The sequence below is a fragment of the Anneissia japonica genome, unplaced genomic scaffold (assembly GCF_011630105.1).
Source record: "Anneissia japonica isolate Jap-2015-1 unplaced genomic scaffold, ASM1163010v1 scaffold4446_len648930_cov198, whole genome shotgun sequence".
Lineage (NCBI taxonomy): Eukaryota > Metazoa > Echinodermata > Crinoidea > Comatulida > Comatulidae > Anneissia > Anneissia japonica.
This window is the reverse complement of record NW_022683639.1, coordinates 125,699-150,945: the sequence shown is the minus strand read 5'-3', so window position 1 is coordinate 150,945 and position 25,247 is coordinate 125,699. Positions and strand designations below refer to the sequence as shown.

Sequence of the window (25,247 nt, the reverse complement as noted above, 5' to 3'; positions counted from 1 at the left end):
AGATGTGTATAAGAGACAGGTGATATACATTAGATATACCGGTACTTAGCTACAAATTGCCTGAAATTTTATTGGTCTATCAACAAAGCATGGGCGGTACTAAAACTTAATGCGAAATAAACAAAAATAGTAAATAAGAATTAACTAGAGAGCTGAGTGTTGTTATCTTAAGTAAGAATGCTTACTAGCAAAGACAATGTCTTAATGCTGAGTATAGATAAACAATAAGAAATGAGAAAGCAGATAATGGCTGTTCCCAAAAATTATAAATAGGTAAAATAAAGCATTATATATGGATAACAATATGGAACAGAAATATAAAATATGTAATATAAAAAATATACTTAATTAGCGGCTTAGGGGTGGGGTGGGGGACGTGCACATGACAATCGGGACGCTACGTACCTCTCTCATTGTGTTGACGTTGGGAACGTTTTACTTTTCTATCATGCACGATAATACTTTCTTCCTATTTACTATTTGTATATGAATGAAATACTAATTATAGTTCCGTGCATTTTAGAATTCTGAGAATACCGGTATTCATCGTAATTGTTATTTTTTTAAAGAAACATCCGGTACCGACGTCATCTAGTTTTCTACACTAATTTAAGTGTATGGGTAGAGTTGCAGGTTCTTTGTCTATTTATTAAATTTATATAACCATAAGCTATAAAAATGTGTAAAATATAAGCATGAATCTGTACTTACATCGGTGGTGTATCTACTCCCCTCCCCGAAAATTTCTCGCGCACCCCCCGCCCCCAAAAAATCACGGTCAAGTAGATAAAAATCACCTAAAGCGCCCCTCAACAGATCATCGAGCCCCCACTTCACCTTCGAGCCTCCCCCATCATCCCACCACCATTTCAAGACATCTAGATACGCCACTGACCTACATGGCCAGATGTATGAAAATACTCAATGGATGTGCCACCAAATCGTAACCAGCTTTCACCATGCCCTCACGATGTCACCGGGGACGCAATTGCCAAAAAAACTATTTTTGGCAGCGAAGGGACGCTACCATCGTCGACCGACGATGAATCAAATTTTAAGAAAATTGGTCCACATTATTTGAATTTACGCGAAAAATGGGTCTACCCTGATATTGTCCCCCACTGTTTGAAAATCCTGGCTACGGCATTGATCTGTTCTAAAACTTTTCAATTAATTTAAAAGAATGGATTTTAGAACAGTAGAGTAGTTACAAAATTACCAAAATGAATGGGGATGGAGATCTATCAAACATAGAATTAGGCCTACCTAAAGTAGTAAAGATCAAATTCCCCGACCACCAACAACCAATATGTACTATCTTGGCCAATAACAAAGAAAAAAATAGGCTTTCAGCGGGTGTCTACTCCTTTATTTTACAGGTTTTTGTTTTTTGCTACTGTAGTGACTTTTTAGTGAACTTTCTAGGACAGGTCTTATCTAGTTTTCTGTAATAACTTAATTGTAGGGTGATAGGTCTTATCTAGCATGGCATCATATTTCGTAGACTTGCTATTCATTTTTATCTTTAGCTCATGAATCGTCCCATCATTCTTCCATACCGGATTTACACACATGACCTCTACCGGATTTATTTTTCTACTCTAGACTTCACTGCAAGGCGACTAGTCTACATGGTGTCTACTGCACCCCCAAGAAGGGGGAAGTAGACAAAAACAAAGGGAAATTTGCTGGTCCTTGTGTGCAGAAAATTTGGAATGCTCTCTTGGCGTTCCACACTTTGGACAGAATAATATCTTGAACTCTGTTGCATCGTCGCTTTGATTGCACGATGTTAAAGTTGGTGAGTAAAGGACAGCAATTATTAGAACATATACGTTGGTCAGCATTTGTTAGGTAAGTGCTGTATTGTCAACAATTTAAATGATAATTTGCAATACTAAATATTTAGTCCTATTCCTCATTATCGTAGACTACAATAGGCTAGGCCTGCTAAATATGCTGCCACACCGTCCACGAAAGGAGGCCTTCGCGGCAGCCTTCCGCATGAGGGCAGGAGCCCCGTCGTATCCAGGTCTATAGGCGTAGGCCTAGGCCAAAAATAGACTGTAAACATCACTAGGCTAAACCGAAACAATTTCCACAAACAATTATGCCCATGACTACTGTAGATCCCAGACCTAGTCAACAGGTATTATCCCAAACTTCTGTGCAATTAACAGGAGGAATATCAACAAGATTCTCAACCGTACGCCAGTTTAGTGCAGACATTCAATTTTGAAGGCTAGCACTTTGGTTGTACAGTATGTGGTGTTGCGAGTGAGATTAATTTTTGCCAAGGACCCTCTTAAAAGCTTCAATAAAGATTCATTAATACATAATTCAGCTTAAAAATTAGACGACACTGCGTTACCTACGTTATCTTTTAAATCAGAAATAGCAGGTATATACTTCCGTTCTGTTGACTGTTTACATAGGCTTACTGCTAAAAGGATTTCAGGTTAGCCTTGATTTCCGATGGTATTTTCTTCTCTAAAGAAGTTGTTGCCTTTACGTACTTTATTAATAGCTTGATTACAAGCCAGAACAAAACTGTTCCAACTCCTCTGGCCCCTGCTTTTAAGATATTTATTCCAAGCCTTATGTTTAATATTAATCTTATTGTTCACTTCTTTATATTGAACCACAAATTTACCCACTCGATTTCTTATTCTGGACATACAAAGAGGTACAAACATACAATCGTTTAAAGTGCAGACGAGGTAAGAGTTTGCCTCCGTAGCAGATAAATCCGTACAAATTCCAACCAAGTCTGTATTTATCAAATATTGTCATTTTATTTTATTTATATTTATGATTTTCTTATTGATACTCGCCATGCAAACCTTCAAAAAACACTAATTTACCAATCTATTCCTCCATTGTAGGTTAAAAGAAAAGTCATTGACAGTTTCGCATAAAAATGGAAACAGATTATTGGCACCAGCTACAAATTACCACACAAGTGTACGTAGGTGTGGACTTGAGATGTTTTTTGAAGAGGAAGACAAACGTGGTGAAAGAGTCATAAAGCATGGTAATTAATGATGTAATTAATTGATAGCTTCTTGCTAGATCATATTCAGCAGTGTGTACTTTGACAGATGGTCCACACCTACCTCCATTATGAAAATTTTTTTTTTCCTTCTGTGACTTGTACTTGTAGAAAGTTGATAACTCATTTGGTTCTTTTAAATAAGTAATTCTATATTTTATATTACTTTCTCAGGTTTTTTTTCTCTATTATTTTGGTTTGATGTACCGTATTTGGCTCCATTTTATAGCCAGCTAGCTGCAGTGTCAGGACCATAAAAAGCAGAAAAAAATTAGGAATTCCAACCATGAAACAGTGGAGGGGGGTGGGGGTGGGTCTTATATACCTGACATACAAAAATCGTTCAAAAATCGTTCAATAAATTCAATATGATTCAACAGTGGAGGGGGGGGGGGTCTTATATACCTGACATACAAAAATCGTTCAAAAATCATTCAATAAATTCAATATGATTCATTAGATTTAAGTTATTTGAATATGTCTCTCTGGAGTTCTTTGTTAGTTTACTTTTTTCTTTATTCCTCTCTGAAATTGTACCTTGATCAATCACTTGAATTTCATTTGTACCCTGTTGTTCAAGTGACAATAAAGAATATCGTATTGTATCGTATCATGAAACAGTGGAAGGGGGGGGGGTCTTATATACCTGACATACAAAAATCGTTCAAAAATCTTCTCAAATATGGGGGGTTGTCTTATACTGTATGTGGGTCGCCTTATACCCAGGTATATTTTATATCATTGATAATAAAAAGAATATATTGGATTGCACATTAAAGAAATAGTTTCATTTCAACACAGATTATTTTTTTGTGTATTTAAGGGCGAGCTTGGTACGCTGAAGAACTCCGACAGAAGGACAACGTAGATTTACACAAACTGTGGTAAGTTCTTTGCAATCAAAAATTCAGAATATACCAAGGATATAATAATGGTATTTTTTTATCTTTTGTTAATAATTGGCAAGGACAATATTGAAATATAAAAATTAATCTATTTATTATATTTTCATTTTCAAACTCAAAATTGTTATAACTGAGAGCATATCTTTAAGGTAATATATATATATATATACATCTCAAGTCACTCCTACATAAGTATTGCTCGAACATGTTGTCAGAGAGAGGAAAAAAGCATTTACAAGACGTCACCGAATACGCAAGCTGAAGAAGAGATTTCCTGATGCTGAAATTGATTAACTTCATGATAAGCGCTTATAACTGACAAAAACAATTACATTTTGTTTTTAACTAATTGTGTTGCTGATCATATACTTGTGATGTTGATGTCTTTTTGTCAAAGCGCTTATATAAATAAATATAAAAGAGTGCCAAATGCGTTATTTGGTGTTATGCTCTATGAGAGTGGTGTTATTTGGAATAAAACAAATCTGACTTAAATGAACCCCACTTTTTATCTGATTTTTTCAGGTATGTGTTGCTAATAGAGCGTAATTTATTACTCACATTAGAAGAAGAATCAGATCGACTTGAAAAACACATGCCAAGCCCAGAAAGACTGGAGAAGGTAAGTCATCATGAAAAAGAATTAGTAAAAAAAAAACAAATCAAAATAATATTATATAAATATTAATATTTCTGTAAATTTGGAAACATACCAAGAAGCGAGCTGCAAATTTTCAAATTCTCTCTTCACATTATACAATTAAACAACAATTTGATTGTACAATATAAAATTTAAAAAAAACCAATATATTTTCTTTCTGCAAGGTTGAAGAGTCAATGAAAAATCTTGAGGAAGTTCTGAAGGAGAGGGACACTGCAGTGAAACTGCTTGATACAGGCTATGAGAAAGGGGTCCCTGGACGATGGATCAATTCTCCACTGGGTTACAAACGGTACTCACCAGCAAAGGAATATTATGTTCCCTTCCACGTTAACAAAAGGGTATGTACTTTATGTAATTTTTGGTAATATAAGGGTTTTAGATAATAAAATGTCTGTTTATAAGCACAACTGGATCTGTATTATTGGCATTTATTAAATCTGGTTTCCATAAAGTTGCTTTATGCTGTTGATAACAGCTTCTTACTACCCTGATTGGTCAGTCGAATGGTAGAGTCCAATTGTGTCAGGGACAGGTATGCAGTGAAAAAAACTTTAATGACATTATATCACTTTTATGGAAACCAAGCTTAAATTCTTTGATTCTTTTAAAGAACAGTTTACAATATTCTACACAGACAGTGTATATTTTTATAATACTTTTAAACTTATAATACAATTATTCTGGAAAATTTTACTGTATATTTAGAAATGGGAAGTTAAGGAAAGCTTTTATAATAGTATTTCATGTTTTACAGATGGCACGCAAGCGACATTATTATGAGCCTTGGACTCAGACCTACAGAAAAATTTTCCTCGAACAAGTTGTCAGAGAGAAGAAAAAAGCATTTACGAGAGAACGTCACCGAATACGCAAGCTAAAGAAGAGATTTCCTGATGCTGAAATTGATTAACTTCATGAAAAGCTCTTATAACTGACAAAAACAATTATATTTTGTTGTCAACTAATTATGATGCTCATCTGCATGTCCTATAAAACAGGTTGATTTTAATCACATGGCTGAAAACAATTCATCTCTGACACCCTGTGTCCGCTGACCGAATCCATCTTCGTTCTATGTGATTCTTTGCTGATTTTTAGAAACAGTCTTGAATGTTATTGAAAATGAACCATCGTTCATGCCTTGTTGAAATTGCAGTCTCTGTGCAGTCGATTGACACAGTGTGCGCCCGGCCTTAATCTCATAATGAAACATCCTGGAACTTTTAAGTACTTGCTTTTGGATGTGGCACACTCCTTCAAATTGATCGCTTGTTTGTTGCGCTGTTTCGAAGGCGGTAATTAAGTTAATCAGACTTGTCTATTCACAAAGTTGTTAATTTCAAAGGACGATAGAGATTGAATTATCAAGTTGCCTTGCATATGGTTTTGCTTTCACAAGTAAACCAATCATACATATTTCGTACTCTGTTATATAAAAGCAGTAATAAAGACTTAAAACTCATTATATTGTATCTATGTAGTACTTGTATTTCATATTGTTGACACAGCTTGTCATCTTTATTTAATTAAATAGATATAACAAGATAATCTGAGATTTGCCCTGTTGCGCACCATATCTCTACTGTACTAATAAAAAAAAAAATTGTACGCCATCCAGACCGCATCATCTTAGGCCTTGCATGGCAAGCCCATCAATCGGGGAGGTTGTACACCGGCCGGACCACTTCTGGTCCACCGGCCAGAATTTGACTCAACCCCCCACCCCACTCTGGTCCGCGGTCGATCCACTCGACCTAGCCAAACGAGGCCGAACGATCCGCTCAAGTTGGCTCTGTCGACTGTTGCGGCTGGAAAATATATTAATAATATTCTAAAATCTGTATTTTCCGATCAGCGCTAAGTTTCATGAGGACCGAGATACATGTAACATTGTCATGTGTGACACGCGCTATTGCAATACCCTCACCTCTCCTTTATTTTGTATCTTGTATGTTGTGAATACAGTACATACTGAACAAAGCTAGGCATATTACATTGCAAGAAATGTAAAATAAATTGACACAATTATGATTTTTATAATTATTTCAACTGCAAGTCGTATACATAAACACAAATAGCACTAAATCATAGATTTGATAAAAATAATAGAATTCATAGCAGCAAATGATTAAATTAGGTAAAGAAGACTAATTGCAGACATACGGTATAGATAACCTCATATGTTTATGCCGTTTTTGCGTCCCACACCTCTGAAGTTTCAAGTCAGTTTCTGCTGTCGCTGACCTCGAAGTTCACACACATGTGGCCTGGTGGAAAAGCGGTATCAACAACAAACAAATGCAAAAATAGCTGAAAAGCTATCGTATGAACATGGCAGGTAGTAGTGCATTGTCATTAGTTTCTCGTAATTATCTAAATCTTACCCTCGAAAGAGGAATCATGAAAAGGGTTGTTAAAATTGGACGATAGGCCCAATTCCCTAGCCTAGGCGGTAGTTAGTGTTGGGTTAGGGCCTCTGCTCTGCTGACCTAGGCCCTAGTACTAGTAGTATAGCAAAGGACAGGCGGTACATATAGTCAGCCAGTTCGGCCTAGGCCTAGAAGAGGCCTATCCTTTTCCCCTTTCCTTTCCTATGACTCTGAGGCTACTGTCTATACTAGTTAGGAGGCCTAGAGTGTCCAAACTGATATGTGTTCTAATCTGCCAGTATAATCTGTTGTGTGAATACTTGCGAAATGCCGTGTCCTTTTTTGGGTCATTTTCGCTCAAATCAGCCAGAAATTAAAAAGTGCTTATGACGATGTGACCCCACTTGAATTTTTCTTTAAAAAAATTCTAAAAATGGCTATCAAATGAAAGAATCCAAAATTTCAGTTTCAATTTCCAAGAGATTTTTAAGTTATGCCGTGGCTAGTGATACGGTACCGTATATTATCTTCCGTTGAAAAAAAGGTACGGTAAATGGCATCATCCAATAAAATGCTGCCGACGGTGTGACTCGTTGTTCATAGAGACTTGTGAAATCGCTCGCTCAATGCAGAGGAAATTGGTGAAGCAACATTTAGTGCTTTTACCTATCTTGAATATGAGTTAATCCTCTTACTGTATCTTGCAAATATATGTTTTATCAAACCTGATGTGAAAGTATAACTAACAACTCACTACTCAAAAAAAAGAAAACACACTTCTCCATAGTAAATGTTAATGTTTTAATATTGAATCCCAACACGATGATGTGTACTATATTTCTTGGATTTTTTAGATTTGAATTTTATTGGGTTCACTTTTGAATCAATGCCACCCATCATGTTATTAGTGATTGTGCACCCAGAATACAAATAACTTGCAACGCTGTAATTATAAGTTACATAACTAATTGAGTTGCATCTTTCACCTACTGTAAATGGTCAGGTCAATATCAGGAAAAGGTAAGTTAATTATAAAATCCTTTCTCATATGAAAGCCAAGTCCATAGCCAGGATTTTTATAGGGGTGTTCTTTTTGATACTAAAAGGACACTTGCGAGCGAAACAAGCACCATTGGCTGGGGGCCAGGGTGCCGCCACGGGCCCCCGGTAGGGTCAATGGGAAAAAGGCGCGGTGGGGGTCCAGGGGGCGAAGCCCCTGGAAGCTCCAACATTCTAGACATGTACTGGTGTTATTTAATTGATTTGAGAGGCCATACATTTAAAAAAAATTTATATATTAAAGAGGTAATTTTTTTGAGTTAGGCAAAGATAAAAATAAAAAAAACAAAAACTACTAGTTTAGTACTACAGTACTGGTAAATTAACAAGAGCCTACAGTAGCATGATACAAACTCCAAAGAAACCAGTAGGCCTATGGTTTATTCTTTATTTTTATTCTTTTTAAGAAATAAGAAGTACTGTATGGCTTATAGCACTTTGGAAGTTGTATCACACTGTACTCATTCAAGACAATCAGTAACATAAAAAGAACCGAAACAAATTTGTATGGTTGGCTGTAGTGTATTATTATCCCGATTAATATTATTATATATAATTATACAGGTGAAACTATCCCCCCTCCGGACACCATCCCGGTATTTCTGAGTCAAGGTTTTGGTGCCTAAATGGTCATACTGCACAATAAAATATTGCATCCATAGTAATATAGTATATGGTGGCCGACGATCGTATCGGAAAGATCGGCGATACGATCTGCTGCTACTGCCCTGCCCTATTCCTATTTTGGGCAGTTAGCCCTACACGTTTGTACTGATTAAATAATAATGTTGTAACAGTTGGAAATGCCCTATTTTCATTTATTTTTTTATATTACTAGGTAGGCCTAACAATTGGGTATTAAAGTAGGACTTTTTTTTAATGATGATAGGCTCTAGGCTAGGCCCAAGGTGTAGGCTAGCCAGCCTTTGTTGAAAGGGCACTTCGCACCCAACGAACCCCCCTGGCTACGGGCTTGTGAAAGCTAACACATTGTGTAGATAAAGTCTTGGCTATTGTACAGTAAAGGTGTTATGTAATGTATCTTTGAGCATGGAGGTATTTCATACCTCCATAAATGTAACAATCACTTAGGTTTATTTTGTGGAATATGCAATAGAAGATTGCCATTAATTGTTCTGTAGACGTGGCATTTTATTTACTGTATTCATTTTTGGTGAGTTATTCAATTATGGACGTTTTTCTGCTTCATGAGTTTGACGTTGTCTTATGTCGCTTTGTATAACAACTCGACAGGTCAGCAGGATCACAGCGAGTGATTTTTGCACAATGTCATCACGTTGGTGACGGCATTTTATTGGATAGTGCAATTTACCATAATTTTAGCAAGCGGAAATTAAGATACAGTACCGTATCTCTAGCCACGGCGCTTAAGTTATAACCTTTGAAATTTAGGTACCATGCCCCTTTTTCATTCTGGTAATGGCTATTTTAACTTTGTACGGATTTTACGAAGCTATACCTTTTGAAATAAGGAAGTTGCTACCTAGGCCTAGACAGTTATTTGGCCCCTATTTCAAGAAATACCATTCAAATTTTGGTAGAATATTTTATTAGAATTGTTATATGCCCACAAATATTCCCCGATTAGATATCATTGAACATATTGAAATGTCAGCAGTGGTGGATCCAGGAATTTGAAATAGGGGGTTGAGGGTCAGGAGGGGATTTTTACAGATGGTGGGTCTAGAAAAATGTTTTTCTTTGTTTTCTACATATTTAAAAATAATTTTAACACGTTTATGAGAAGCTCAGGCTGTCTTCCCCCCACCCCCTGGATCCGCCGCATAATGCAATGTTCAGTGGCGCTATAAAGTCTTATGAAAGGAATATAAAACTTCAAAAAATATATGTTTGGAATTAATTTGATAAAATTTTAAGGTTTATTTTCAGCCCAAACGTTGAATCAAGATACCATGCAGCCTCAGGAGGATGTGTTCAGTGAAGCATTCAATCGATTGCGTCCAGTCTGCGTATTGCTGACCAAACAAACAGACTGCAATAATGCTAGAGCCTTGTTGTATATACTGCAGCAGTTAGATGGATATGTGTTGCAGCATCTTCAGCAATATGTCCTTTTCCCACTCCGAATCATACTGCACAATCCAAGAAATAAGTATGTGAGAAGTCATTTATGTACTGTAATTATCACTCACTTAGGTAATGGAGTTGAATAGCTTGAAGATGCTTTGCCTTCTAATCCAAAGGACCTTGGTTCAATCCTGTGACAACTCCACTCCCTGTGCCATTATGAGGCTTTATTATTGAAATGGGGGTGTGGGGAGCGTGAAGGTGAAATGGGTGTGCTTGATGACCAGTGAGGGGGTATAACTCGCAAAATAAGGTGATTTTTACCTACTTGCAAGTGATGTTTGGGGGCAACTGGAGAAGGGGAGCGGAGCCCGAGTCATTTTTGGAGGGGCATGCTTTCTCCCTCTCGCACATCCCCTTAGATAACGCTACTGTACCCAAAGGAAGAAAAAATTTAATTAAATCAAATCCAATGCAAGTTGGTTGAAGAAATTGATTTTTTTAAACGTCCTGTATACTCTGGGTATCTGTTCAGTAGAAATCTACTCTTCTCTCATAGGTTCAGTTATGCTTTATAAACGTATAGCTCGCCCTCCAATTCAAGACTCCTTTAATTCCCTGCTTATGAGGCTGGAAATGGTTGTCCCATGTTGTCATTTGGAGGCCACATTTAGCTTTGATCTTCATTTAGAGGCGTCATGTTTGGTTACCATATAATTATGCTGTTTAAAGACCACTTTTAGCTGGTGGTCTCTATTCTGATTTTTGTCATTTGAGACTAAACCCCGAAACCACCCTAAATTTCAGGTCTCCAAAGTGGTTACTAATTGGAGGTCGGACACAACTGTATCATAATTGCTTGTATAGAGGATCAGCACAAAGTACTATTTAAAGTTTTTAAAAAAAATACTTTAAAAATTCTAAAAATTGTTTAAATTTTGTTTCTCTAAATTTAGAACCGAGGACCTGCTTGAAGTAACTCTGCAGTGCCTTTTGGAGATACTAGAGAAAACCTCATTGAACACTTGGCAGTTATTTTCTGATTACTTTCAACTTTTTTGCTCATTACTAAGCACGAATATACAATCGCCTTCAGGTAAATTTAAGGAATATTGTTATGGATCATCGAACTATGCTCATCTGTGACAATCACTGAGCAAAATCATTTACAGATAATGCTCTTGATTTCAATAAAAAAAAAATTGCAGGAATTTTTGTGTTTAACCTGACATGCTATTGCACTGACTGCTCAGCTCAGGGAACTAGTAAAGTCGCCTCTAGTGAAGTCACCCCTTACCAACTCCTCTGGCAAACTTTTCCCCCTAACAAATTTTTTAGGGTATTTAAACTATACAGTAGCTTCCAAAGGCTATCCTAGTATCACCCACTACATCACTGAGCTGGTGCTTGTCTCTAAGGTTGACATTAAGATTGTTTAATTTATTATTTGTTTATAATTGTAGCTAGCTTTCCAGAAGAAATTCAACTAGTCACTGTCAGGTGTTTACATCAACTAATTCAAAATGCAAATTCAAGGTCAGTTTAAGATATACCCACCTGTATCCTTTGTTAGCATGTGAAGAAGTGGTATGCTTTTGAGCTTCCTATAGATCAATTGCTTTGAGCATGGAGACATGATAAGCAATTGTTGTAAATTTTGAGGGTACTATTTCATACTAGTGTCCCAAAAGATCGAGTATTAGCTGAGAAAAATTGGAAATAGTTACTTTTAATAATCGCGTAGTGTTAGTTATTGCCTAGCAATAGTCAGTAGTGAGTAAGGTGGTCAGTACTCATGTAGAGGTGGTCAATAGTCATGTAGTGATAGCCAAATCGCAGCAACAGTCAATAAAGTTTAATATGCATTGTGAAAAAATACTGCTCCCTTATAAGTGATAGGAATAAGTTGCAAGACCATCGTATGATGCAACATGTGCCTGCTTTAGCATCCACTATTATTGTTATTTTTAGCACGCTGTCCAGTTTATTCAATTTTGAGTACTTACCCAGTGTCGGCCATGCTGTGTCAGTTCTGATAAATGTGGCTGAGCATCAGAAGTTACACGTTCTCAGGGTGCAGGCTCTCTCTTGCCTTTCCTCTCTCTGTCAAGGTACATAATTGATTTTCAATTAATAATTAATCAATCAATATTTATATATTTATTCATTGTTTCTACTATTTGGATTGTCGGCTCATCAATAAAAAATTCAATTCTATTTTTATTGATTTATTTATTCATACTTTATTTAATTAGTTTTTTTTAAATATATTTTTTTGTTTTCCTGTGAATTCTTCAATTATTTGTTAGTGCTCTGTTCATTAATTAATTCATTATAAATTCATTCATTCATTCATTCATTCAATTCCATTCATTGAATTCATTCATTCATTCATTACATTCAATTTATTCATTCATTCATTCATTTCTTTCTTTCATTCATCCATCCATTTTTTTTATTCTCTAATCATTGATATTTTTTTACCTTTTCTATTGTAGATAATACTGGTATTGATCCAGCATTAGTTTGTCAAATTGGTTGTGTATTCACATCATTTTTACCAGGTGCATCTTCAGCTCTTGTCAAGATCATAATAAATGAACCAAAAGTTGCAAAAGTAAGACATAACTGCCTAATACATAACCCTAATGCAAATACAAGTTTAGTCTATTAATCTCACTGAATTTTTTATTTATTATAATCAAATATACTGCTTCCTGTTAGCAGTTCTCAGGCATCAACTTTATATAGAGAAATGTTATATTTTCATTAGACGAGTCGCCAATGCTCTAGTAGTTGTAAGAAAACATAATTTTTCTGTCTTTGAGTGTTTCTCATAAACACGCTTTCATTTGCTGTTTTTAGTAGGTGATGTTGATCTTGTTGTATGTCCTATTTGTGTCTTCTGTTTCCAAATTATGCTTTAATTTTTTTCCAATTCCAACTGTTGATGTGTTTCTTTACGTATATTTGTTACATTTTATCTCTCGTTTAGTATGCATTACACACCTGGGGATGTATGCTAGTGAAAGTACTTGATGATACAGGAGTTAGCGAGGCATTTAAGTCTTCAGAATGCAGAAATTTAATGACTCACAAGTTTGTGATCACCAGAAACGAATCATGGCTAAAACAAACTGGACAAAAATTGCACATTCTACTAACTAAAGCCAGCGTTGTTGCAAGATATGGTAATTGGAAAGTCCGTCTTGAAGTTGCTAATTTTGTTAACAGGCTTTTAGAGACATGTAAAAGGTGAGGAATTCTAATGACGATGTAGCAGAGCAAACTTTTTCCAAGTGATTAACTCCCCACTCCTCAAATCATATAAAAGCCTTGGTTATAGAGTATTGGGGATCCCAAATAGTCATATTATAACTCCCAAATCTTAACTTTTCTTGTATAACATTGAGGGCTTAAAATATAATTACTACTAATGCTACTACTAAGTTATATACTATAGTATGTCACGTGATATCTGGTTGATTTTTTAACAGGAGCTTATCTGAAAGTATCCCAATTCTTGTTGAGATGTTGGTGAGTTTATCTGCAGATCCTTACCCGCAAGTAGCAAATGCAAGCACAGAAATGTTATCCTCTGTAAGAAAAACATTCCACGAGAACAACTGCAGAGATATTACAGAGATTCTGGAGGAAAATTTGTTTGCACTTACAATGTCACTCCCTCGAATCATTATGGTTGCAGGTAAAGTCTCCTGACATATCTTTGTTACCAGAAAAAAAAAAAAAATTAAGAATAAATAAAAAAAACAGGGAAGAAGAATATGATCAGGGAATCGCATGAGTCTGCTTAAATTAGTTAGGAAATGTCTTTAAAAAAAATCCCCTCAAACCAAATCCATTAATTCGATTTTTTTTGGCGTGTTTAGATGATGAAGAAAAGCTAGCAAAAGATATATATAAAATTTAGGAAAACATATTCATAAATACTACCTGTGTCAGTGTATAAAACATCATGAAAATAAGGTTCTGAAGATTGAAATGCAGGTGTATCAGAGAGGGCGGTAAGTACGTGGAGAACACCCTACTTTCCAATTGAAAACTGACAGCTAGAATATTAATCTTATTTTAGTTAAAAATCACCTAATATCTCCTCATTCACCAGCCCCTACCTGTCATTCCAGAAGGTCCATGAACAACGTTTATATATTTTGTATGTTCTTTTGTCAGGTGAGAAGATTTCACAGGTATTGTGCTCATCATCACATTTAAAACGTCTGTCAATTTGTTTAATGACAGTTCTCGAGTTTGATACGGAAGATATCAAGATAGTGCAACAGAAAAATTTATATCATGGTATGGTTTTGTTAATTTATTATTTATTTCTTTTAGTCAAGATTGTGAGTTAATTTGTGCTAAGTTTGATTTCATGTTTTGAGTAAAATGTTTTTTCCCCTTTTTAGATACACCTGTAAATTTTAGTTCACAAGATGAAATGCAATGGAATCCAGAGAGAAGGTTCAAAAGATTTAATGACAATAGAATTGAAGAGGTGACAAGGAAGATTTGTAGAACATTAGCAGCGTATGGTAAGTTTTAGAGATCATTTGATGCCCTACACTTGTGTTAGCCTGTCACACACTTAATCAGCTGATGGGCAGCAGATCGTAAGCCGACAGATACATGTCCACTCTATTTAACAATACAGTGCCTTCTTCTAAATGGTGGAGCAGTGTGAGCTGATGTTGTGTGTGCCTTTCTTAAGCTTTTTTACGCTAAATCCCCTCAGTATTCCACCCTCATAAACTTACCTGCTTTTTTGCCATAGTGGGTCTGTTGTTGGTTATTTCGTCCTGGTGATTTACTGCACCCTCTACTTAGAATTAGGCCTAGAAAATGCATCTTTCAAATACAGCACATTAAATCCTTAAACCTTTGCCTATTGCATCACAACCTCATGAAGTATACATACTAATACTAGTACAACACAATGCAGCTCAGACTAGCCATCTGTAGGACCTCACTGTATGTCTTCAGACATAAGTATGATACTTTATTCTTTAATTCATATCTTTTAAACCTCTTATTGTCCATAGGTGATCTGGATGTACTTGTGGAGTACTTTCTGGATTTGTTCTTGGAATCCTGTGTTTATCAGAGGCAGGCAGTATGGGTGCTAAATGAACTGATTGCTGGCTGTTGCTACCCTCATCCAATTGCACAAACTTGTATTAAGTAAGTGCTACTATTCTGTAATTAAAAAATTGTCAGTTTTTTAACACTTAACATTTTTAGTTTTACATACCGTATTTATATATTTTAAATTTTATATTTTGTTTTTGTAAATTTATGTGTTGTCAACTTTTTTTTTTTTATGTTTGATGCAAATATATTTATTTAAATTTTTTGGTGAATGTTAGAATCTTTTAAAGAATAAATGTAGTAGCTCAATATTTATTATGTTAAAATTAACAATTTTACGTTTAATAATTGTGTATTTATTTATTTATTTGATTGTAGGCGTCTTATTAATGAGTACCTCTCCTCGCCTTCCTGGCATTCGTTACCTGATATAACAGAAGAAGCTGTTTCAATATCTCTACCACTTACTACAAAAAACAATACAATTGTGTTAAGTTGTCTTCTGCTGGAAGGGTTAGCAATATTTGCCAAGGTGCAGTATAGTAAACATACCGGATCTTATGAAATGCTCTAGTCTGATTAAACATTTTTATTAAAGTTTGATGGATAATTTGACAACTTTGTTCATTCATTTTCAAGGTTTTGAAGGAAGATTTTGAACTATTTCTAATCAGCACACTTTATCCTGTTCTTGTAAAAGTTTCAGATAGCAATATGCTAATTAGGTAAGTTGTTCAACCGGTCACATTTCAATGTGGTACCTTTATTTTTATTTATTTATTTCAGCAATATTTATAGGGGTAATTCTTCCAATTTCCCATAAGTGATGCTGATGTTCAGGGGCCCTCTTTAATAAATAAAATACAACATCATACAATAAATCACAATAAAATGAAGTATACATATATAAAAGTATAGGAAATAAATAAATAACATAAATAAAAAATAAATAAAATATATTATAAAAAAAAAAAATTAAATTAGATAATGTTATTAAAAATATAATCAATTCCTAATATACAAACATGGATAAAGCTATAACAACGAAAGATTAAATTTATCAAAATAGTGTATACAACTTACAATTTATCGATTATATAATTTGAAAATAAACTCAATGATTCTCTGTCTTTAAAATACAATTCATAGTTTTGTTTAAAAGAATAAAAGGAATAAGAATTGATAGTGACCAGATAATTTGAAATCTAGTAAAATGTGTGTAGTTCTGAAGTATCACTTGTTTAAATATTTAATTACTTTCTATTTTTTCAGTCAGTCAGCATTTAAGACTGTCAAAGAGTTCTTCGAGGCTTGCAAGTACAGGTAAAATAAGTTTGATTTCACTATTTGTAGTATGGAATAACATAATTGTATTTTCCATAATAACTTTTCGGTTTCTGTTGATCCATTAAAAAACAAATATTTAAACTTGCACTATGATTTTTCAATGATTTTGTTCTTTTATGTTATAAGGAGATAAAATAAATGATATGACAATTAGGATATGGTATTGATCTGCATCTAGACCAAAATAAATAAATTATTTTAAGATTTGCATATTTTTATACTTATGACTATTTTGTTATTTTCAGTTGTATTGAAGAACTGATTTATAGAAATGTAGACTATTTACTTGATTGCCTGACGCATGAATTGCGTCACGCTCACTTCAACACAAATGCATTGTTAGTTTTGCAAGCCATGTTTCAGTATGGGTAAGTTCTGCTTATCTGTTCTTTACACTAAGCCTATTGTTGTCCATGAAGGAGACAAACTAGACCAATGGAAAATTACAATCTTTAGAACATGTTAAAGCCAAACACACTATATGGAAGCCAAAGCTTTAGGCAGGATTTTGAAACTGGTTATGCAAATTCAAAAGTAGGGTGTGCAAAAATTGTTTTTCTTCTGTGATGTTGACACTGTAAAACGATGTGGGGGCATTTTAACAGCTGTGTTAAATTCCGGTAATTGACAAATCGCCAGCTAACCTTAAAATGAACCTTTGTAGAAGTGGTTGGCGCATCGGTTGTGGTTTGGACTCCCAACCTCGAGGTCGGGGGTTCAAAACTCTCGCTGTGCAAGTCGCTTTTGTCCTTGGGCAAGGCACTTTATCCATGGTTGTCTCTCTCCACCTTCAAACACAGCCTGCGCTGAATACAGCTGCAACATTATGGAATTCCCCTATGGGGCTTGAGTGTGTGTGTTCCATATGTGCTTGATCCAGTGATCCGGGGGTAATAATGTTCAATCGCTTCGAGGTTGTGTCAACGGGAGGCGCTATATAAATCCAGAATTATTATTATTATTATTATTAAAATGTACATATAGAGGAGCAGTGAATTTAATGGTTTAAATGCCTGTCTTTTTGTTTGCATCCATGTATGATTTAGTTAATGGAAACCCTTTACAAAGCAAATTGTGGTCTGTATGAAATCATGCAGGTCACTATCGGTCAACGCAATTATGTGCCCAGCTTAACCGCAACCTTTTAAAAGAGTTAATGCTTTCGTAAGCACATCGAATCTGAGTATCTGTTCATTTTTGAATTCTTTTTTTGCAGAGGTGCCAATCTTCTTCCTCTGATTCAACAAACTATTAATCAAGTAGGTTTTACATATTATATTTAATAAGATACTGTATATTATAATAATCAAAATATAACTGGGTTACACATATAGGTTCTACATATTATATTTAATAAGATATAGTATATTATAATAATATAATTATTGTGGTATAACAATACTATTTTCCAATCAATACCCAATTAATACAAATGATAGTAGTGATTTAATAACAGGTGCATATTATACTTTTATAATACTGTATCTACTTCTAGGTACTAGACTTGATTGGACAAAACCAGCAGGGAGAACTGAAACATTTGCTATTAGTGTGTGAAGCACTTGTTGAGGCCATTAAGAAATGGTTTGTCATTTCTGAGGTATGCCATGCATTATTTTATTTCAATTGAACATTTATGAAGCTCTTTGTTGGAAAAATCGTACTGTAGGTGTAATATGCTTGCATAATTAAATTATTATTATAATGAGCCGGGAGTGAAAGCTTGAGCATATAAATGTAATTCAACCCTACCTAATCCAGCTTGATTCTATCAACCAACAATTTAATTCTTGAATATTCTTGTATTATATTAAAATGTCTATATTTTTTATATAGGAACATACTGTGACCAGTGAACCAGTATCTGAAAGTGTGTGTGACTTCATTGTAAAACATCATCGGTTGCAACAGGAAAATATTCAGAATTGCGATGGAGAAGCAACAAGAGAAATAGAAGAAACCACAGACACTGAAGAGGTCATAGAAGACAGCACACCCGAAAAACCAGCGCTGCATGTCAAAATTGTTGTCCAGGTGGAATAAGATTTATAAACAATTAAATGTATTTTCATGCTCAAACATAAATATAATTTTTAAAGATTAGGGAATGAATGGTACATTACAAGGACTCTATAGGAGCTTGCAGTAGGAATTTAATCCAATTACTTTTGCAGTTTATCTTCGGTACTGATAGCCATCCATGATTATAATCCTGATTATTACTTTTGTAGGATAGGCTAGGTTAGTCCGATACTATCATCACTATAGCTCTGATGAGCTACATACCAGTAAGCCTTCATTTTGTGCTTCAAAGTTGACAAATTGGTGATGCTTATTCCTTGTTTTTTACTGTAGTTTTCCTCTCTAATATCTTATTTATAATCAATATATAATCAGAATATATATGTTCTCACAAATATCATGATTTGTGGTGGTAAGTTGTGGTGTTTGGTGAAATGTGACTGTGAGCAGTGGTTTGTGCCTTTTGGAGGGACCCTGAGTATATATCCTATGCTATAGCGCAGCTTTTAATGGTTTTATTGAATACTGTTTAATCCTTTCATTATCATTTCACATTTTCAGGTACTGGAGAACTGCGTCCATTTGTTGGGTATTGAGAGCTTGCAACAACAAACACTAATATTGAGTATAGTCATGGAGGGTGTTATCTGCATATCATCGTACCAAGGTTTGTGTTATCTGTGTTCAATTGTTTGTTGTTTATTGCCATGCATTTGTTTACTTTACTTTTTAGTGTTACTATTTGTGTTTACTTCATTTGACGTTCATTTTTGCTTTCCCTCAAAGATGACATGTTGCCATTAGCTCATCAGCTGTGGTCACCAATAGTGCAGCGTTTAAGTCACTCCAACTACAATGTTAGAATAAAGGTACATTATATTTGATTGTGTTTTAAACATAACAGTTTGTAAATGTTAATATATATATTTACCAAGACCAAGTCTTATGAGGCTCAAAAGAACCTCTTTTCCTTCATGTTTATTTCTACAAACTAAACAATATATAAGAGTTGAAGACAAACTGAAAAGATTGATAAGTGCCATTGTGGCTTGTGTGGAACAGCAGTTTGGATTTGGGCTTGTAACCCTTGAAGTTTCGCACTCCTCACTGTGCATGTTACTTGTGTCTTTGGGCAAAATGCCATTCCACTGATTATTAGCACAGGAGGTCCCAAACCCCGGAATTTGTTGGAGTCTCTCAAAATTCGGCATGGCCTCCCGCACTCCTGCAAGCAAGCAACAATCTCCTGGAAAGAAACCCATCTCCCACAAAATTTATGAAATTTGCATATTTTTACATATTTTAATACAATCAAGAGAGAAAGCAGCTTAGCTCAGCCAGCTAATCTGGTGGTAGCCACTGTGTGTGTGCTCAACAGTGAGATCTCTAGGTCCCTGGTTCAATTCCCACTGCTGCCTCTCCTTGTGTTTCAGCTGGAGAGCTGAAATACAAGTTACAATAGTGCACCGTCTTTCGAATGAGACTTTTAAGCCGTTGGTCCTGTGTGCATTTATGGCCCATGTGCACGCAGTACAATCTTCGGAAAAGAGTAGGGGATTGTCTCCCAGTGTACTGCCCAATCAGCACCAGAAGGACCCCACTGGAAATAAGTCTTCTTCAAGACTTTTGTGGACTATACTTGGTGTTTACACCAAATGAATCCATTGTTTCACATAAGTCAGTGCCGATTGGTAATCACCATGCACAGAAAAATAAAATTAAATATGTTAAGAAAGCTCATTTAACCAGATCTCCTGGAAGGGTTTCCTCTAACTTTTGACCCCTGCTAGCTGCAATATTATTTAACTCTACAGGACTGAGCTCAGTATGTGTTTGATCCATTGACCACAATACCAATGTGAAGTGCATTGAGCGTGTTCTTGGCATGATACCCTTTTTATTACTGGCATATTATTATACATAATTTTCAGCTTAATTCATGCATCTTTGGGAATGAATATTATTTTTAATTACAGGCTGTGGAATGTGTTGCAAGTCTTGCAAATGCTTGTCATGATTTCCTTAAAAAGCGTGTGTTAAAAGATGTTCTTCCAAATCTAATTCGGTACCTAAAGCAACAAAGTCAGTGCAGGTAACTTGCTCATCACAAAATGTCAATTTAATTGCTATTGATACGAGACGTGATACTTGTATTACGCTTCAACCCTTACACTGCCATCTTTGCATAAATGTGAACAACACACAGTTGGTGTACGTGCCAGTTTCGCATAAATGCGAATAGGCTCACTGTCAGCCAATGCCACCTTTGCATAAATGTGAATTGGTGGAGGTCTTCCAAAAAACGACCAATAGAGAGGCTGTTTTAACACTAACCCAAATAGTGTTTACTGCATATGAAAGCTAATGAATTTGTGCACATTGATGTGAAACTTGCTGGGTGTTGTTTTGTTAGAAGTTTGAATTTTTGCAAGTTGAAAATATGATGTTTTGAAATGCTGAAAAACTTTATTCTTCTGTAATTGTTACAGCTGTGCTGGATAATAAGGAGACTTAGAAACTCACATAAAAGACATAGAAAATGATGTTCTGGGCCTAGGATTCGCTAGGCCTAGACCTAGCCTAGGCCTAGCTAGGCCTGGACTGTGATAGTAATTTTAGTAAATATACGTAGGCCGAGGATTCTTTATTTTGATTTTCATCAGCAAGTAATTTGACTTTTAAAACACATACTCTGCTAATAGGCCTAGGCCCAATATACTATTTGTGATAGGCCTATTGACAAAATATTCCTATCATTTATTCACTAAAGGATAAATAAAATGCAGAAATAAAAGCATACATGTACAAAACAACTAATGCTGAGTAATTGTTTTTAGATTTGTATTTTCATAATCTCAATAGTTTATGAATTATTGAGCAAATAGTATACACTATCAAAAATTAGCATTACGGTGACCTTGTTAAGTAATTAGCTGGCACAGGGGATTAGAGGTAATGTTAACAGCTGGCACTCTGGTTGACTGAATAAGAAAAGAGCTGGCAGCGTTAGGGTTAATTAAAAATATAGACACAGAAGGAGTTTCCCTCGCAGCTCACATTAGGTATCTTACTTGCAAATCCTTCTAACACACTCCATAAACATGATCACACCCGCTAGCTATGTAGCGACTGGAGAAGAAGATTTAAAAATATTTGTGTTTACAAAATTTTGATTCACTCTTAATAGTAAAGACCTCATAAAATCAGTACACTTTATCAAAATCTGGTGCAGAAATTCTCGTCTTTCAAGGTCTTGCAATTTGTGTGGCTCATATGAGACATATATTCGCTCATTTCTTTAAATAGAACGTTTTTTAATGCATTATTATTTACATCTTATTTGTTATTTTGTGAAATAGTTTGAAGAAAGATTGCCTATATCATCATACCCTTGAATATAAACTTCAGTTGGCAATTTTGAGCAATATTGGTCATATATGTGTGAAGGTAAGATCCAGGTTTATGATACTGTACATTTGTACACTGTACATGAATGTAAATCAATTCCATTAATAGGAAGTAATGCCTTTGTACTGGCAGCACACTATGCGAATCAAATAGCCGAGCGGTTAAGGCTGGGACACCACAACGTACAGCCATAATATCTGCGCTGATTCTGATGGTATCCCTCGCCTATAGTTCTGGTGGTGAGACAAGCCTTCTCAGATAAGGACTATAAACTGTAGGCCCAGTGTACACAATTTGGCTCATGTGCACTTTAAAGAACACAGTACATCTTTGGAGAAGAGTAGGGGGTGACCTCTGTGTACTTGTCCATACAGATCCTGTTGTAGTTTACGATGTAGCCCAGACACCAGGACACCTTAGTGGAGAAGCAAGTTATTGTAAAAGCTAGTCCACACCTCAAGCACTTTGAGACATCGATATAAAGCACTACATAAATCTAACTACAATACATTACAATGCATTGAGCTTAACTGCGCTTTAACAATAGGTACAAGCCCTATAGTTTATGGAAAAACACTTTAACCAATATTTAAACTAGCTATAACTGAAGAAAAAATAAGAAAAATATTAATTTACATTATGTAGGATGTGTATTCATGTATATATATATACAGTACTTAATGTACATGTTGTGGACAAATCCATTAAACAATATAAAGAAAACATACATAAATATGCACATACTTACAATATAGAAGATCTCTTAAAGTAGTTAGATTTACATGTAATGCCATTAAAATAATGAATAAAGTGTTTATGAAAGTATAAAATGCATTGAGGAATAGCAAATATATGCTAATGATTTTTATATTTTTTTTAGGTGGACATAGATGGACTAGATGTATTAAAGTTAGCATTTGTGTGCATACCATATCTTGATGATAACCAACCACCCATTCTGAAAACAGTTAGTATATTTTCTTTTTAAAAATATATGATTTGTTTGCACCTCATGCCTACTTTAAAAGGGCTGAAATTTTGATGTCACCTAAATTGTGGTAAAATGTGAATTTTTGGTATTTTGTAGATCAGTATCTGTGTTATGTGTCTTTGGTTTTTAAAGTTAAAATACAATTTAAACACTGAAAATTATAAAACAAAGGAACAAGAATAATGCATAAGAAAGTATAATACATACTCCAAGTATTGAAATACACGCCATCGTGTTGGGATTCAATATTTCGACATTAATTATGTCATCATCAGGAAATCTGAATGCAGTTAACTTAGTTATCCAGTGACAGCTACATGCTTTGCCTTTAAATTATGAATTTTAATTAATTGAATATAATGTAACTTTGTAATTTTGTGACAGTGATCGAAAATTAATTAAATCGAAACAAGATACAAGCAATGTTTGAATAATATTATGTTTCTGTTTCTTAATCTGCAAATGTGTGCATTCTCTTCCAGTGTACACAGAAGCTGATGAAACAGTTGAAAATGGTTGAATATGATGCAATAGAACTGATGCTTGAGGACTTAAATTCTAAAAACTCAGTAGCAGTCAGTTGATAGTTGTTCTACCAGGTGATGGACGATTTGTCTGATACGCTGAACAATTTGTCTTATTGGCTGGACTATGCGCCTCATAGGCTAGATGACTCCCTACTCCGACCTGAAAAATAGATTTCTCTATAGTGAAAGGTGATAGCCCATATGGTTAGACTTAAATAGATAGGGGTCAATAACCTGTGAGACAGGTGAAGCACAGATAGGGCAAATAATATACCAACAGATGTTTCTAAATGAAATTCATGGAGTTAAATGGGATATTAATGTCTATTTATCCTATGGAACGAATTGTCTCTGCCGAATTGTCATTTTAATATAAGTATATTTATGAAATGTACAGTATGCATATTTACTCAACAACTGATATAATGATGATTTATTGAACATATTATAATTATTGGATATGTAAATATTTATAAATTGCCTACTAAACCTAATACCTGTATATAGGTTGCTACCAGTGCTGGAAAAAATGGAATTGCTGTAGAAACTGAAGGAGAATTAAGAGTTTTTTTTTTTTTTTATCAATAATTATGACTGGTGTTGTAGGGAATGGAGTTTCAGAGTTTAGTACCAGGCCTTTCCCACAGACTTACAGAAGCGTAAGGCAACCTAACCTGTGTCAATTTGTTAATGCAATTTTATTAAAGTTTTCTATTGGCTCGAATTAAGACTTGAGCATTGTGTGACTAATGTCTTTTAATAATCTTAAAATGTATACTGTATGTCTGTTCAATGTGTGTTTATCTCTTTTTTATATATTTTTTTAATGGAAAAAAAAACCGTATGTGCAATTCTTCCACAACTCTTTTTTGTTCGATGCTAGTTTTATTTTGTTCAAGGGGGTGGGGGGTGTAGATAGACGTACTTGACACCTGTTCGTCCTTTCCTTTTGCTGCTTTTTATGTCTTGTTTTCCTTGTACAGTACTTTTGTTCTCTGTGCAGTGATGAAGCTTCATAAATAATAAATAAAAATAAATTTAAATTGCGTAACACCATGGACGAGTTCCAACACTTTTGAATCGGTTATGATAACACATCAATCATTTAAGGTGATGATGGTAAGGCGAGACTTTTTTTTATACATTGTTTAGCGAAGCCACCGCCTGCCGATATCGATGATTTTAAATAAGAATAAAATTTTATTTTTGGCCAATTAGCACACCCGTTTTTCTTTATTTTTATTACGTGCGCCGCTGCTTTGAAGTCTCCAAATATGAATATTTCTTTGTAATTGTATAAATAAAGCATTTAACTATCGCATTTCTACACTGTTTAGATTCACCAACACAATTTTACTTATATTTTTTCCTCAGGATGTTTTTGGCAAAATTATTTGCTAAATAAGAATCAGAATTTTATTTTTTTTCATCCTCCTTTGAAGATCTTAAAAAGTATAAGTGCGCAAAACAAGGTATAGAAAAAGTTTCACCTAATGGCAATATAGATAAATTGCATTGGTGATGATGATGACGACTTGCACTATAATGTGTGTTTGATTCAGTTGACTTTATGAATTTTATATTGTAATATAAACATGAAAAAATATAGTTCACAACCATACAGTGATGATCTGGGATAACCTTCTAAATCATAACACAGAATTATTTCCAAAGGCCATGGACTTAAGTTAAAAATACACAGCAGTACTATATAATGGCATTTTCCAAATCAGTCACCTCGTAAATTATAT

The 25,247-nt window shown here is 34.7% G+C and overlaps 2 protein-coding genes across 3 annotated transcripts; both read left to right on the top strand.

The window, feature by feature from the left end:
• Positions 1–1,689: 1,689 nt before the first annotated feature.
• On the top strand, positions 1,690–6,093 carry LOC117100357 (39S ribosomal protein L47, mitochondrial-like). Of its 2 annotated transcripts, none has more exons than XM_033240029.1 (6): positions 1,690–1,801; positions 2,886–3,034; positions 3,876–3,936; positions 4,483–4,579; positions 4,783–4,959; positions 5,376–6,093. In XM_033240029.1, exons 2-6 carry the CDS (start codon positions 2,986–2,988, stop codon positions 5,529–5,531), a joined length of 540 nt encoding a protein of 179 aa, XP_033095920.1. In that variant the 5' UTR covers positions 1,690–1,801; positions 2,886–2,985; the 3' UTR covers positions 5,532–6,093. The 2 variants fall into 2 exon arrangements, with proteins under 2 accessions (XP_033095920.1, XP_033095913.1); XM_033240022.1 differs by having other exon boundaries at positions 1,714–1,854.
• Positions 6,094–6,866: 773 nt separating this feature from the next.
• On the top strand, positions 6,867–24,533 carry LOC117100258 (TELO2-interacting protein 1 homolog). The gene is made up of 25 exons (XM_033239860.1): positions 6,867–6,962; positions 9,961–10,183; positions 11,055–11,194; positions 11,562–11,634; positions 12,070–12,209; positions 12,597–12,715; positions 13,094–13,353; positions 13,596–13,804; positions 13,989–14,005; positions 14,244–14,415; positions 14,523–14,648; positions 15,156–15,294; positions 15,580–15,733; positions 15,841–15,926; positions 16,474–16,524; positions 16,794–16,916; positions 17,765–17,807; positions 18,044–18,148; positions 18,385–18,582; positions 19,132–19,237; positions 19,357–19,439; positions 20,547–20,662; positions 21,930–22,017; positions 22,859–22,945; positions 23,452–24,533. Exons 1-25 carry the CDS (start codon positions 6,947–6,949, stop codon positions 23,551–23,553), a joined length of 2,976 nt encoding a protein of 991 aa, XP_033095751.1. The 5' UTR covers positions 6,867–6,946; the 3' UTR covers positions 23,554–24,533.
• The last annotated feature ends 714 nt before the right edge of the window (positions 24,534–25,247 follow it).